Source organism: Poecilia reticulata, chromosome 2 (assembly GCF_904066995.2).
Source record: "Poecilia reticulata chromosome 2, P_reticulata-male-v2, whole genome shotgun sequence".
Lineage (NCBI taxonomy): Eukaryota > Metazoa > Chordata > Actinopteri > Cyprinodontiformes > Poeciliidae > Poecilia > Poecilia reticulata.
This window is the reverse complement of record NC_088831.1, coordinates 25,031,701-25,044,555: the sequence shown is the minus strand read 5'-3', so window position 1 is coordinate 25,044,555 and position 12,855 is coordinate 25,031,701. Positions and strand designations below refer to the sequence as shown.

The 12,855-nt window shown below is 43.4% G+C and overlaps 1 protein-coding gene across 7 annotated transcripts in view; it reads right to left on the bottom strand.

Moving 5' to 3' along the window:
- LOC103479434 (cyclic AMP receptor-like protein A) overlaps positions 1-12,855 on the bottom strand; it is a 74,352-nt gene that overhangs the window by 40,226 nt on the left and 21,271 nt on the right. For all 7 annotated transcript variants that reach the window (XM_081601490.1, XM_081601481.1, XM_081601494.1 and 4 more), the window contains 2 exons: positions 7,769-7,847; positions 2,762-2,809 (listed from right to left, as the gene is read on the bottom strand). In XM_081601490.1, the coding sequence (XP_081457616.1) occupies positions 2,762-2,809; positions 7,769-7,847 (127 nt within the window). The remainder of the gene's footprint in view (positions 1-2,761; positions 2,810-7,768; positions 7,848-12,855) is intronic.

Genomic DNA, 12,855 nt, shown 5'->3' with positions numbered 1-12,855 from the left:
TGAGCTTCTACGGGCATGTGTGTGTGTGTGTATGTGTGTGTGTGGAGTAGAGAAAATTCATAAAAAATTCAAACCTGTGCACTCATTTCTTCTTTTTCAATCGCCGAAGTCTGGGGTCGTGCAATAATTCCACCCCGAAAACTCAAATTCTTCTTTAAAAGCTCAAAATGAAAGCAATGTCGCCCCCCCACACCCCCAGACCCACCCCCCGACGACGAAGCATGTAAACTTCTCACCACTCCTGCACCTCTGAGAGACTGACTGCACCTTGCTCGCACAGACCTGTGCTGTCGGAGACAAATAAAATCAAAACTAAGTGGATTAATGAGGAGGCACTCATGCAGGGCTAAAACTCAGTGGGATACAAGGTTAGGGATGTAGGAGCACACATACACACACGCGCGCGCACACACACACAGATGCACAGACACATCACATTATTACTCAAGGCAAAGCTTGTGTGGATTTGTAAACAAACGCCTCGAGAAGACGGAGAACAAGCGGCTCGCTGTTTGCACAGCCAGTTTTGTTGCTACCCGACGGGACCGAGCTGCTGCGTGTGCAAATGCGCTTAAAGGTGTGTGCGTCCGTGTGTGTGTGTGTGTGTGTCTGTGGTTTGATGACTTAAAAACCTCCTTTTGAATATGCTCTCCGTGACCTGTGCTGCTGCGAGACCTCGTGGCGCTTGTGTGTGTGTGTGCATGAATACATCTTTAAGCCCGACTGCCGACAAACGGCTCCAGACATAGACACACACACACACACGCACACACATACAGAGATAGGTCACAACCATCTGACTTATGGCCCTGACAGCTGCCAGCATCAGTAATGTACGTCATCACTCTGCAAAGACGCACGTCCGTAGACAGCGAGAGGGAAAGAGAGGGTGCCACGAGGTGCCAGGGAGAGGAATAAAGAATGACAAACTCAGGAAGCGACGTGTGCAAGCGCTAGAGAGCGGAGGGGGTTGGGGGGGGAGAGAAGGAAGGGGCGGCGGCAGCAAGACCCAGAGCCGGCGGTCTTTAGACAACCTGCAGGAATCGCTTTCTGTAGTTTACACCTGCTGCTACACACTCGTGACACACATGAACCGCAGCTCGCTGGCATGGCAAGAGCAATCTGGGAGGCTGTTGTTGTTGTTTTAAAGCATCGCAGCGCGCGCATAAACTCTCATAAATATTCATGGCCATGAACCTGGCTCGCTGCTTTATTCATGCTGCGTATGAGTACAAGACTGAGAGAGACAGACGGCAAGGGGGGAAGGGGTAGATGAGGGAGGGAGAGAGAGAGGTAGAGAAAGAGAGAGAGAGAGAGAGAGAGAGCAAAGCAAAAGGCAGGGAGGGGGAAAAAAAAGATGGAAATTAGGGAAGCGACTGGGAAGGAGAAATACGAGGAAAGAGTGTGATAAAAACCGCTGCTGACTTATTTACACTCTGTGCTACACATAGCAATTAGCCCACATGAGGAGGAGTGTGTGCTGCTGCTGCTGTCACAAACACACACATGCACAGGATGGCGTGAGGGTTACGCCAGTTCATTGTGCAGTAATTATCCCTGCCACTTAGGGGCAGCATCTACATAACCTTAACCCCTAACCTCAACTGCACACCTGGTTCCGCAGGGTGGAGGCGACAGGAAGAGCAGGAGCGGAGGGTTGCTTTTATGCTGCTAGATTTACGTAAGCCTCTGTTTTGCTTTACACTGCTGGTGGAAGACGCCTTTATCGGAGTAGGTGTTAAAAGTAAACGTTTCCGTTCTGCCTTTTGAACAACACATCATCTGAAGATGTGTCAAAGTCAAGGTCGGGGGGCCAAATCCGGCCCGCCGCAAGTTTTTGTGTGGCCCTCTTGACTTTAGAGACTAAATAGAGAACAGAATCTATAGCAAGGGGACAAGTTGACAACTAACCCCAGTGTAAATATCAAATGAAAAACAGCTTTCCATGATGCATTGTAAAAACTTTAGCACTTATTCTGGCAGAGAAAGAGTTTTAAATCCCAGTCAACGTAACTGAATACAAAAAGTATTGTTAAACTATTCTTGTGTTTCCCTGTTCCACAACCATTTTGCAGAATTTTCCTATCTCAAAATGACATTTTTACAAACACAAATTCAAGATTTCCAAATGCATTTTTAGTATCTCTGATATATGTAGCACTAGTTTGTAATGTTACCATCTTAGACATGCCAACATATATCATATTAAATGTCCATTTTCTGAACTATCTCAGGCCTAGAGCATACTTTGACCCAATTCTATACTTTTCCAGAATTTTTTAAGACTGTGCAGAATTTTTATTTTGTACAAAGGGGTAGGCAATTGTTTTAATGCGAAAATATTTAAATTAATTAATCAGTTCCTGCTTTCTTTCTGGAGCTGTCCCGTTGGGTTAAATTCTACCTTTACACCAACTCACCGCTGAGGAAACCGCAGACCAGTATTTCATTTCTGTTTCCCATTTTCCCCCGTGCTCTATCTGATGTAACTTAGCGTAATTTACATGCCCCTCCTACAAGCTGTGCACCTCTGATCCCTGGCATTTCCCCGAAGGGTCTCGTTTCGAGCGCGACTACACGTGCATATGCACATGCACAAGCACTCCCAGGGGTATAATGTCAAGGGGTCAAATTGCTCCCTGCCGTGCTTGACACCTGCACCAGTGAGCAGGGTGAGCACTAATCCTGCAGAATCTGTAATCCTCACGATCGGCGCGCACGCATAATTGTGTGTTGAGAAATGCGGCGGCCGGAGAGTTACCTTTCGTCTCTCGCGCTCGGGGTTGAAGGTTCCCCGCCAGGACTGCATCTGCGGACGCACAATAGTAAGAGAAAATTATTAGTGGGGGGCATGGAGGGGGCGAATGCAGGGAATTCTGTGATTTTCTTTCTAGAGAGGAATGTTTAGAGGTCAGTGCCTGTGGTGACAAGCTGGAACAAATATCACGGCGATGCAAAATCCCTCCGCCCTCTCGCACGGCCCTGCCAAATTGCCCAATTCACAGCAGAGCGCGGAGCTTAGAGGCAGAGGGGAGCACTTAAACAGCTCCCAGCATCTCACTAAAACGGATCAGCTCCAGCGCACACACACGCTATAACAAGGGAAGAGGAAAACAAGGCAGAGAGGGGGCAAAGAGAAACAAGAATATTTTTTAAAAAGAAGGGATGTGGAGAGAAGGGGGGGGGCACTGCAGATGTGAGATCTCGGCTAGGAACGTGGGAATACTCCTGGCTCTTCCTCTCTGGAGAGAATGCGGGGGAAAATGTCAACAGGAACGTGCGTGCAACACATGAAGACGCCGCGCACAAGAGCGGGATTTGTAATGGTTGAGATGGCGCGGGGGGGAGAGGGGGGGGGGAGGCAACTGGAAGTCAGGGGGTTTATCTAACCCAAGATGAAACTCGAGGTCTTCGTGCGCATACACAAAAACGGCAGCATGAGCAGTATGCACTAAAAGCTCCTCTGTTCTGCTATTTATTAACTCAATGTTGCCATGGTTTCTCCATGCTGACGTGATTGTCATTGTAAATCTGTGTGTGTGTGACTGTGGTGTGTTTGTGGGGAATTGTGGAGCAGGGGTGGGGGGATTTGGAGGGGGGCGAGCAGCCATTTGGTCATTAGACTGAAGCTGTTCCACAGCAGCCCTCTGTTGTCCAGCTGAGCAGCACCATCCATCAAAATCAACAAATGCTGATAATAAGTGGCAATATCATTAAGCACCGGCCAGGTCTCCAGAGTGCAAACAGTCTGCAGTCGGAGGGTGGGAACTTCAGCTACAGTCCCCTGCAAAAGTAATCACACCCGCTATTCCTTTTCATATTTTCACACGTAATGCCAAAACTCAATGTATTAAACAGGGGATCTACAGGTTTCAGAAAGTAATATTTAAGACTTTTAAAAACTTTTTTTAATGCCAACTTGAATGAAATTTAAAACAGACAATTGAAATACAAGCCTTTATCCTTTTAACACTGGAAATGACTCTCTGCCTTAGCCTCATTGATGCCCAGATTGATGCCAAAATTGATTGATTGATTTTTTTGCACAGAATCCACCTAGGCTCATTTGGATTGGCAACCAAAGCGACCCAGTGCCTAAAGCAGCAGTGACTCAGCCAAATGGTAATAAATTTGCGCTTAGGCAACGTCGCTCCCTCTCCATTCATTTCCTATGTAGTTTCTGCAATGAGGCGACAATCGCTAGTAGCACCTCTTCTATCCAAGTGAATGTTGCAACTCGTATACGTGAAATTTTGCGCTTGTATACTAGAGCTTGTGACACGACACGACAAAGTTGAAAAATGTCAACGTCGTTCGGCACTCCTCCGTCTGACGAGCCCAATAAAAGCTAGCTAGCTAGCAAGTCATCGAACACATTTAAGATGTCTGAGCATGACTCAAACTTTTGCCTGATAGAAAAGTCCTGTGAGAAAAAAAACAACAAAATACATAAATATATAAGATTCAATAGTTCAAGGCTAAATTACATTTTTAAATGAATTTAAGACATTTCTAAATCTTAATTTTAGATACATGAAAGATGATTTGTGGATGAGCGGACACTATGTTAAAGCATGCTTAGGTTAAGTTCCATTTAAATACAGAACGTGATTGGCTTGGTTACCTACAAGCCGGTAACCAAGACACTCATGCCAACTCTGGAGGAGCTGCAGTAATAAACAGCTCAGGTTGGAGAATCTGTTGACAGAGCAGCTATTGCTCCACAGAGTTATAAGATTGATGAATTACTGAAAGAAAAAAAAAGATATTATCCATGTCACAAAGTGAACTTCTATCTGTGGAGGGAAAAAACCTGAACACACCTGCTGCTGTAGAAAAATGGTGGTGGCAGCATTATGGTGTGGGCATAAAGCTAAATACAGGACAATATTGGAAGAAAAAATAATTTCCGCTCAGTTTGTGCATTTTTCATACAGTTCTGTGTTTTTCCATGTTGGGGGTGCGGTGGATAATTGTTTGTTTTGTGGGTTTGTTGAGTTGCTTTTAGTATGAAAGGTGCTTCGTAAATAAAATTGATTGTTTTGCAGCTCTGCCAGCAAAGAATTGCAGCAAAATGCTACATGTGGTGAAAAACTAACACTGAACATCACTCGCAAGATTATTTGTTCTTGCTTATCTATCGCAGAAAGTCTGAATAAAATAAATCCAAGCTTAAGACGTGAAAAAAAGTTACGAATAGGGGGCTTGGATAGTTCTAAAAACAAATGAGCAAGTCGCATCTTTCTACAAATATGCCACCATGTTCCCAGACCTCTGTGTTTGCGTGGCCAGAAATGACTCATTAGCTAAAAAAAAAAAAAAAAAAAAAACCTGTAACTGTGTGAGGCTAGTTAGAACAGCCTCACACAGTCACGCAGCATCACGTCCAAGATTTCCCAAAAACCAGTAAACCAGTGATCTGCACGGTCTTTTAAGTCCGCCCATCTCCCTTATCTTTTTCGTCTGGAAAGTGCGAGAACTTCCGTGTCCGGCGAGCATCCCGGCTCTCTTCTGCTTTATCCTTTTTCTAGCGGCGAGTCGCCACCTACCCCGCTTTCAAAGCCTGTGAAATTCTTTCAAGTGAGACAGCCTCCAGCTGAAAAAAAGATAAGGCTTGAGCTCTTCATAAATATGACAGAGAAAGCAAAACGGTGGAAGGAAAGGAGAGAGGGGGGGGGGAGAGAAGGGGAAGACAGAGAACATGTGGGAGTACAGTCAGAGAGAGAGAGAGCGAGAAAGACATATGAATGCAAAAAAAAAAAGGAAATGAGGAAGGTGGAAGACAGATGCGGAGACGAGAGGAAGAGGGAGCGATAGCTGAACGCTGTGAGCTGAATGAGTTATGAGCTGCAGCCGCGTTCAGCTACATTCATTCCCCCCTCGTTATCACAGCCATGATAAAGGGCTGCGTAGCCTCTTTTCCTTCCCCCTGCCCCTCAGCTACCTGCTGTCGCTCTCTGTCGTCGTCGCCCTGCTACCTGGCTATCTGCGCGATCTCTCTCACTCCACCGCCGCCTCAAGAAGGAATGCGGGCATTCATAATAAAAAAAGGCCGCCGTGATGCTTATGAGGTTTCAGCCTGCTTCTCTTTTACTTTTCTTTTGTGTTCGGTTGACAAGAATCGACGAGAGAAAATAAATTAAAAGCAATGCAAAACGCGACGCTGTTCGTCCGTTAGCTTCACGTTCAGTGGCGTTTTGTTAGATTAGGTAACGGTAGTTACGAGCAATGTGTATAACGCTGCCTCCGGGTTTCTGCTGCACCATTAAGATGGAAAGTTACAAGGACCTTCAAGGCAAATTGCAAAGCAGATCAACAAGGAGATAAGTTAGTTCATGAACTGGTTACAAAACCGACCTGACCAGAGTTTAAAATGCCTAAAAATGAAAAGAACTTTCTTGTCAGAAAAAGACAAGAGAGACGTGATTTTCTTCAACAACAAATCCTAAGCATAAACTTGACAGCTATTCCTTTTTGTTTTAAAGGAAAGTTCAGGAAATCCTCATCCCTAATATGACAACTTAAAAAAAAAAAAGGTCATAAATGGTTAACGTTCCAGAAGGTATTCTGCTTCTATTTTTCCTCTTACTTACTCAAATAAATTCAGTACCTCGTCAAAAATATTTTTCATTTGGTCATATTACAAATACAATATTTTTATTGGGAATTTATATGCCAGTCTGGCACAAAGCAGAGCGTGACAGTGAAGCAGAAGATTAGGAACATTGCTTCACTTTGTGACAAAGTATGATAAAAAAAAAAAGGATCAAGAAAATGTGCATTAATTGTAATCTTGTAGTCACATTATTTTGCAATATTATAACAATCACATGTTTCTTTATATCATAAAGTCCTTGGGCTCCATTTACCAATTAGGTGAACATTGAAGGCGATAGGTTGCATTGGATAAATGGGTACCACACTTTTCAGATTTTTATTTATAAAGAAAAATGCAACAACCACGCATTAGTTTCCTTCCTTTTTTCAATTATGTACCGCTGTGTGTTGCTGGTTGACATAAATTCCCATTAAAATTCTTAAAATCATTTTTGTCTTATAACAAAAATGTAAAAAAAAAAAAAAAAAAACGTTAAATGAGTGTGAACACATCGTGAAGCACAGCAGAATTATTGGACTTGCACAGAAATAAAATTTTTTCTATGCAGTTCTTCAAACACAGGAACTGCATGAAATAACCTTTCCTTTTACCTTTTTTTAAAATAGAAATGATCTTTTTACCTGTATATTTTCAGGCAAAATTCTTATCAAAGCCTGTGGGGGGGTGGACTAAAGAGTCACAGCTTGCAGACTCCCGACCTAAACTAACCACTCTCTGATTGTCTTTTGTTCAAATGTATTTACAGATAAGAAAAAAAAAAGAAAAGGAAATCATAAGTAAATACAAGTAAATTATGATTGCATTTCTGCTTCATCTAAGTTAATTAGGTGAGTGTAATTATCTTTGACTGCTGGGTGCATCTCTGACTGACACTTTTACCTCCAAATAAAGCAGCTCAGACAAGATACTGTATTTAAAGTGCTGATTTGTTTCCAACCTGAGCTATTTTTGTCTCCATCAGATGTAGGAGATCCAGTTTGTCACCTTGCCGACACCTTTGCAGGAACATCAGGGTTAAAAGTCATGGCAAAAAGAAAAACTAAAACACAAACGCAACAAAATTTCTGATATTTTTCCCCAAAGTTCAGAATCAAATTGATTGGACTCTGTTTCTACTGCGTTATGTGGGGAAACATGCTGATCACTTACTCTGTTATTGGCCACACAGATGATTCTGCCATAGCAGCAGATCATGAGGAAGATGAGGCTGAAGAGAGGCACATACCATCTGCAAAGCAGAGACACGAAACGATGAAAAACAAAATGTGCAAAGGGAACCAGGACACATCTGATGCTGTGTTATTTGTGATTTAGTTTACTTGGCCTCCTTAATGACTTCAAGGAACATCATGTTAAGAACAACAGGCATCTGGTAAGAAATGGTTACTTTACATAATAAAAAATAAGATTCTTTTTAGCAAGAATATAACTTGAAATGGTCTTTTTTGGATGAGTTTTGGGTTCAAGTATAGGTCAAAAGTTTCACTTCTGTTTTCAACTTTAAGCTGATACTCTAAAAACAAAATGTAGCAGAGAGTAACTGAATGGTTCTAGCACTTTTCCAGTCATGCTAGCCACTCAAAGTGTTTCACAATGCAGCCACATTCACAGAGTTACACTCGTTCATATGCCAAAAGGCAGATCGGTTCAGTTTGGAGTGCCTTGCCCCAGGGCACGAGCTAAAGGAGGAAGCTGGAATCAACCCAACAACTGCTCTTCACCACTGAGCCACAGTCGCCCCCCCTAACAGTAACAGCAACTTCTTTTTTTTTTTTTTTAGATGTCTGGTCAGCATGCCTTTTTACCACTTTCGCTGCTGCAAACAGTGCAGCTGTTTTCAGCGAAAAGGTCTAAAAGCCTGCAGGAAAACCCCTTTTTCCAACACCAAACAATAGAGAAAACCTTTTTGTGCTGAATGTAGCGAGGTATGTGGGGTTAGAAGAAAATATATCTTTATTAGAAGTTTATCGTGACCAAAACAGAGCAAAACGGAAGCTGAAATGTATTCAGTTTCTACTCACAGCAGTAGTGCAGCCAGGTAACGACATAATTGTTTGTTGAGGAATGAACAGTGTCTTGGAAAAGCATTAACTAGCAGGGGGGACACAGCAAAGACGTGAAAGAAGGTCGTCTGGTTAGATGATAAAAAAAAAAAAAATTATATGATACTTATCTTGTGTTGGTCTGTCAACATAAAAAGAATTTTGTGGAAGACTTTTACCAGGTACTGCAGTCTAAAGATGCATTCACAACAGACCCTGTTTAGTCAGCTTTAATCAAACTCTAGTTCATTTGCCTTGACAGTCAGGCTCATTTGTGGAGGCGTGAATGTGCAATCAAGCTCTGAGGCGGACCAAAACAGTGAACTCTTGTCTGCCTAAAAACCCTCGGTCTCAGTTTGGTTGAAGTGAACTCTGGTGTGGTTCGAATGCACATGTGAACACCAAGCGGACTGTAGAGTCCACCAAAAGCGCCTCTGCTAAGTGTATCATAGCGCAGGGAATTCTAGGTAAGCGCAACCAAAACAAACACGAAAATCTAGCGCTAGCGAGAGAAATGACTCGACTCGTGATCTTTAGCCAATAAAAAAAAAAAGAGAAATCCCACAACCACTAAAATATGTTGCCACTCTGTTTACATCTTGTGAAGGACAAAGTTGTGTTCATGTCTTCTTCTGAGGTTTTCATCTTGTTTCCTTCAGTGGTTCATAGTGCAGCACCATCACAGGTGATGGGGTGGGGGGGGGAACAGCGCTCTGTGAGAAAACCACACCAGCTGAAAATTTAACAAAAGATGCAATCAAACCGAGTCCACCGGACAATCAGGTGTGAAAACGACCTAAAAGACTCTCGACGATTCTCTGAGACAAGTGTTGAGGGTTAACACTGCATCGCCACATGTGAAATAAATGTTGCAAGGAGGACGCACAGCATGTAAATTAACAGCAGGAAAAGCCCTGACTAAGCACCTCTAGATGTTACCGTGCGTAGTTTCAGACAGTTGAGAGGTAGAATAAAAGATTATGCCAGCAGAGTGACAATATTGGAAATACACCACCTTCCTAAGGGAGTGAGGTTTGCCAATCAGAGGAGGCGTGGGTGCATAATATGTCAGGTATTTTGTGAGTGGATGAAAGGGAATGAGGCGAGCAAAGGAAATGAGAGGCTGGCTTTGTTGGAGTGGCAGCCTTGTGTTGTGCAACCTCCTGGGAGGTGATGTAAGCCGCGAGGAGTTTCAGCCTCTCCCTGTATTCACCAAACAGGTCTTTGTCTTGCTTTGATAGACAGGTTCCTGGTCGCCACAGTAACTCGGAGTCAGTCACGACCGCGCCGCTCGGCACTTTCTGAGAATCTGGCACTGGAAAAGACTATCTTGTAAAGATACAAGGTAGAGCGTAGGACGGCTACTGGAAGTTATAAAAAGAGAAAAACGTCGAAGTGACATTTAAAACAAAGAGGAAGACTGAATTTGTCGCTGACCTATAAATGTGTGGCCAGACTCTTTCAAAGGAAAATGGATTGGGATTAAATGTACATTCCTGTGCCAGGAAAGTCCTTGGCATGAATACTCCACACAGCATCTTTTAGAAGTCTTTCAGAAGGCAAATACTGGGTCCTTGACCTAATTTAGGCTTGCCCATGCTTGAGTCCTATGCCTGAGGATGGGAAGAAACTCACTGAGCACAATCGACCTAAACTTTTCTCTAAAAGGAAAATCTGGGACGGTGGCATGAAGAGGGGGGAACCTATGCTTTACATGTCTGTGCATTCTGATCTAACAGAGAACGTAAGCATGCTGATGAATACTCTCCCTGCCTTAAAAACTTCGGCGTGTGGCTGAAGGCATGAAAACATACGTCTCTTTCTACGCCGTATTCCCTATTATTAAATGTGTCCTTCACAATTTCCTTCAGTTCTTGTTTGCTCTGTCCTTCCATGCTTGTGTCATTCATTCTTCCTCGCTTGTATCCTTTCTTACTTCCCTCTTTGTGTCCTCCTCCAAGGACCCTTCCTTCATTTTGTCAAACACTTCCTCCATTCTTTCACCGTGTCCTGGTTTTCCTCTTCCTTGTGTCCTTCCTTTGCTTTTTCCCCCCTCATTTCCCCCTCCTTTTCTTCATTCCTTGAGATGGTCCTTTCCACCATTTTGTCTGTCCATCCTTCCTTCCTCTCATCCTGCATTGTGTCCTCCCTTCTTTCATTGTGTCTGTCCTTCCTTCCTTGAGACTTTCCCTTATTCATTGTGTCCTTCCTTCTTTTATGAAGACATTCATTATTTCATTTAACCCTTTTTTCCTTCCCTTCTCCCTTCGTTGTGTCCTTCCTTACTTCTATTATTGTGACATTCCTTCCTTCGTTGTTTGCCTGTGTCGTTTCCAGGTTCCCTATTTATTCATAGTGACAGTAAATTTTCTATTTGAGAACGGGTGTAAAGGACTGAAAAGAGAGGAAATTTGAGTCTGGACAAATATGAATTTTTTTTCCCCCCCAAAAAATTGTTGGACCTCTGCGGCATGCACGCATCCGCGCCGGCTGAACACCGCCATGGGACGATGATAAAAGCTTTTCAAGGAGGGGAGACCTGCGCGAGCGTCACCTCTGTGTGATTTAATAACCTGCTCGCTGGAATAAACAGCGTCCAATTACGCCAGCGCCCGTCCTGTTAATGATGGAAAGACGAGCTCGTGGGGGGGGGGATGAGGTAGGGAGGCGGGCGGATTGGCGGAGAGGGGATATGAGGGGAGGGGGAAGGGGGGTGGCCTTTTTAACGATAGTGTAGGGGGCTGTGAGGAGGAGAGAATGACGGGCGGCAGCTACAAAGTGCTCTAATTAGCATGATAATGATCTGCCATTAGAGTCCGCTGTGCTCTACAGCTGAGCACTACCCGAAGAGAGCAAGAGGGAGACAGAGAGGGGGAACGAAACAGAAGCGCAGAGTGGGCCGCAGATGATAAAAGTGAGGACATGAATAGAGGTGAGGACATAAAGGTGGAGGAATAGGCGGCGGATTGCGGCTCGCGATCGGAAGGGAAGAAAAGAGAGAGAGAGAGAAAAGGAGAGAGAGCGCGGTTCTTGGTGATTAAAAACAGGGTGAAGGTGGGAATCAAAGCAGCAGCAGAAAGATGCTGATCCTCACAGATCGACAACGGGACCATGCATGAAATACAGATGACCAGAGAGATGCTGTGGATGGCATGAGCATGTCAGAAGGTCATAATCAATAAGAACAGATACAATCTCTCGTCTCCCAGTGCTGCTTTATAGAGAAGAATAATGCCCAACTGAGAGGTTCAGTATACAGGAGGCTTAACTGCAGCCATCAAGACTTTGGTTCTCCTGTTTAATGCAGCAAATTACTGTAAAATTACTAAAAAAAAAAAATTCAACTGTGGATACGAGCATAACAATTTGCATGCTCACCCCTCACCTCATATGTTTTTCATATTTCTCATTAGCCACTTGAATTTCAGGACGACGACCATTTTTCCAGATGGCCGTCATCCAATTATTGTCACAAAACTTTACCCATTTTGATGACTTGGATGAACTTTACGTCACATTCATTTTTGACTTTAGTCATCGTAGTCATGCAACCTTAAAGTAATAAAACGTAGCAAAATCAGATGCTAAAACTGAAACTGAGGCCGTTTGCGAGTCTCACACCAGTTGACAACTGGATGGAGATGAAGACGTCTGATGCACCAAGTTAGGTTCTTGTATCTGCATGTGAAACTTTTTGCTGAAATATTAAATTATTGGCTGCACTGGTTCATCCACTTAGACCTGAAAGGACAGCTTTTAAGAAGGAAAACAAAGACAGAGTTTGTAAAGTGAAGGTTGTGCATTATTGAATGCAGTGTTGTATAGTTTCTTGCAAATGTATTCACACCACTTGAACTTTTCCACATTTTGCAACCACAAAGTTCAATGTAACTTATTGGGACTTTATCTTATAGATCAACAGAAAGTCACATAAAGCTGCCGAGTGCAAAATATCTTTATTCCAATACCCCTAAAAATGTCCAGTGTCAACAACTGACATCACAAATCACATAATAATTAAATCAGTATCAAGAAAACTGCTGTTGAAATAAAGCCTTAAACCCTATGATTGATGGAAAACAAAATGAACAACGTAAATCACCCTGAACATGGTGAAGCATGGTGGTGGTGACGTTATGCTGTGGGGATACTGTCTTTTGGCAGATACAGGAAAGCTGGTGAAGGTTTAGGAGA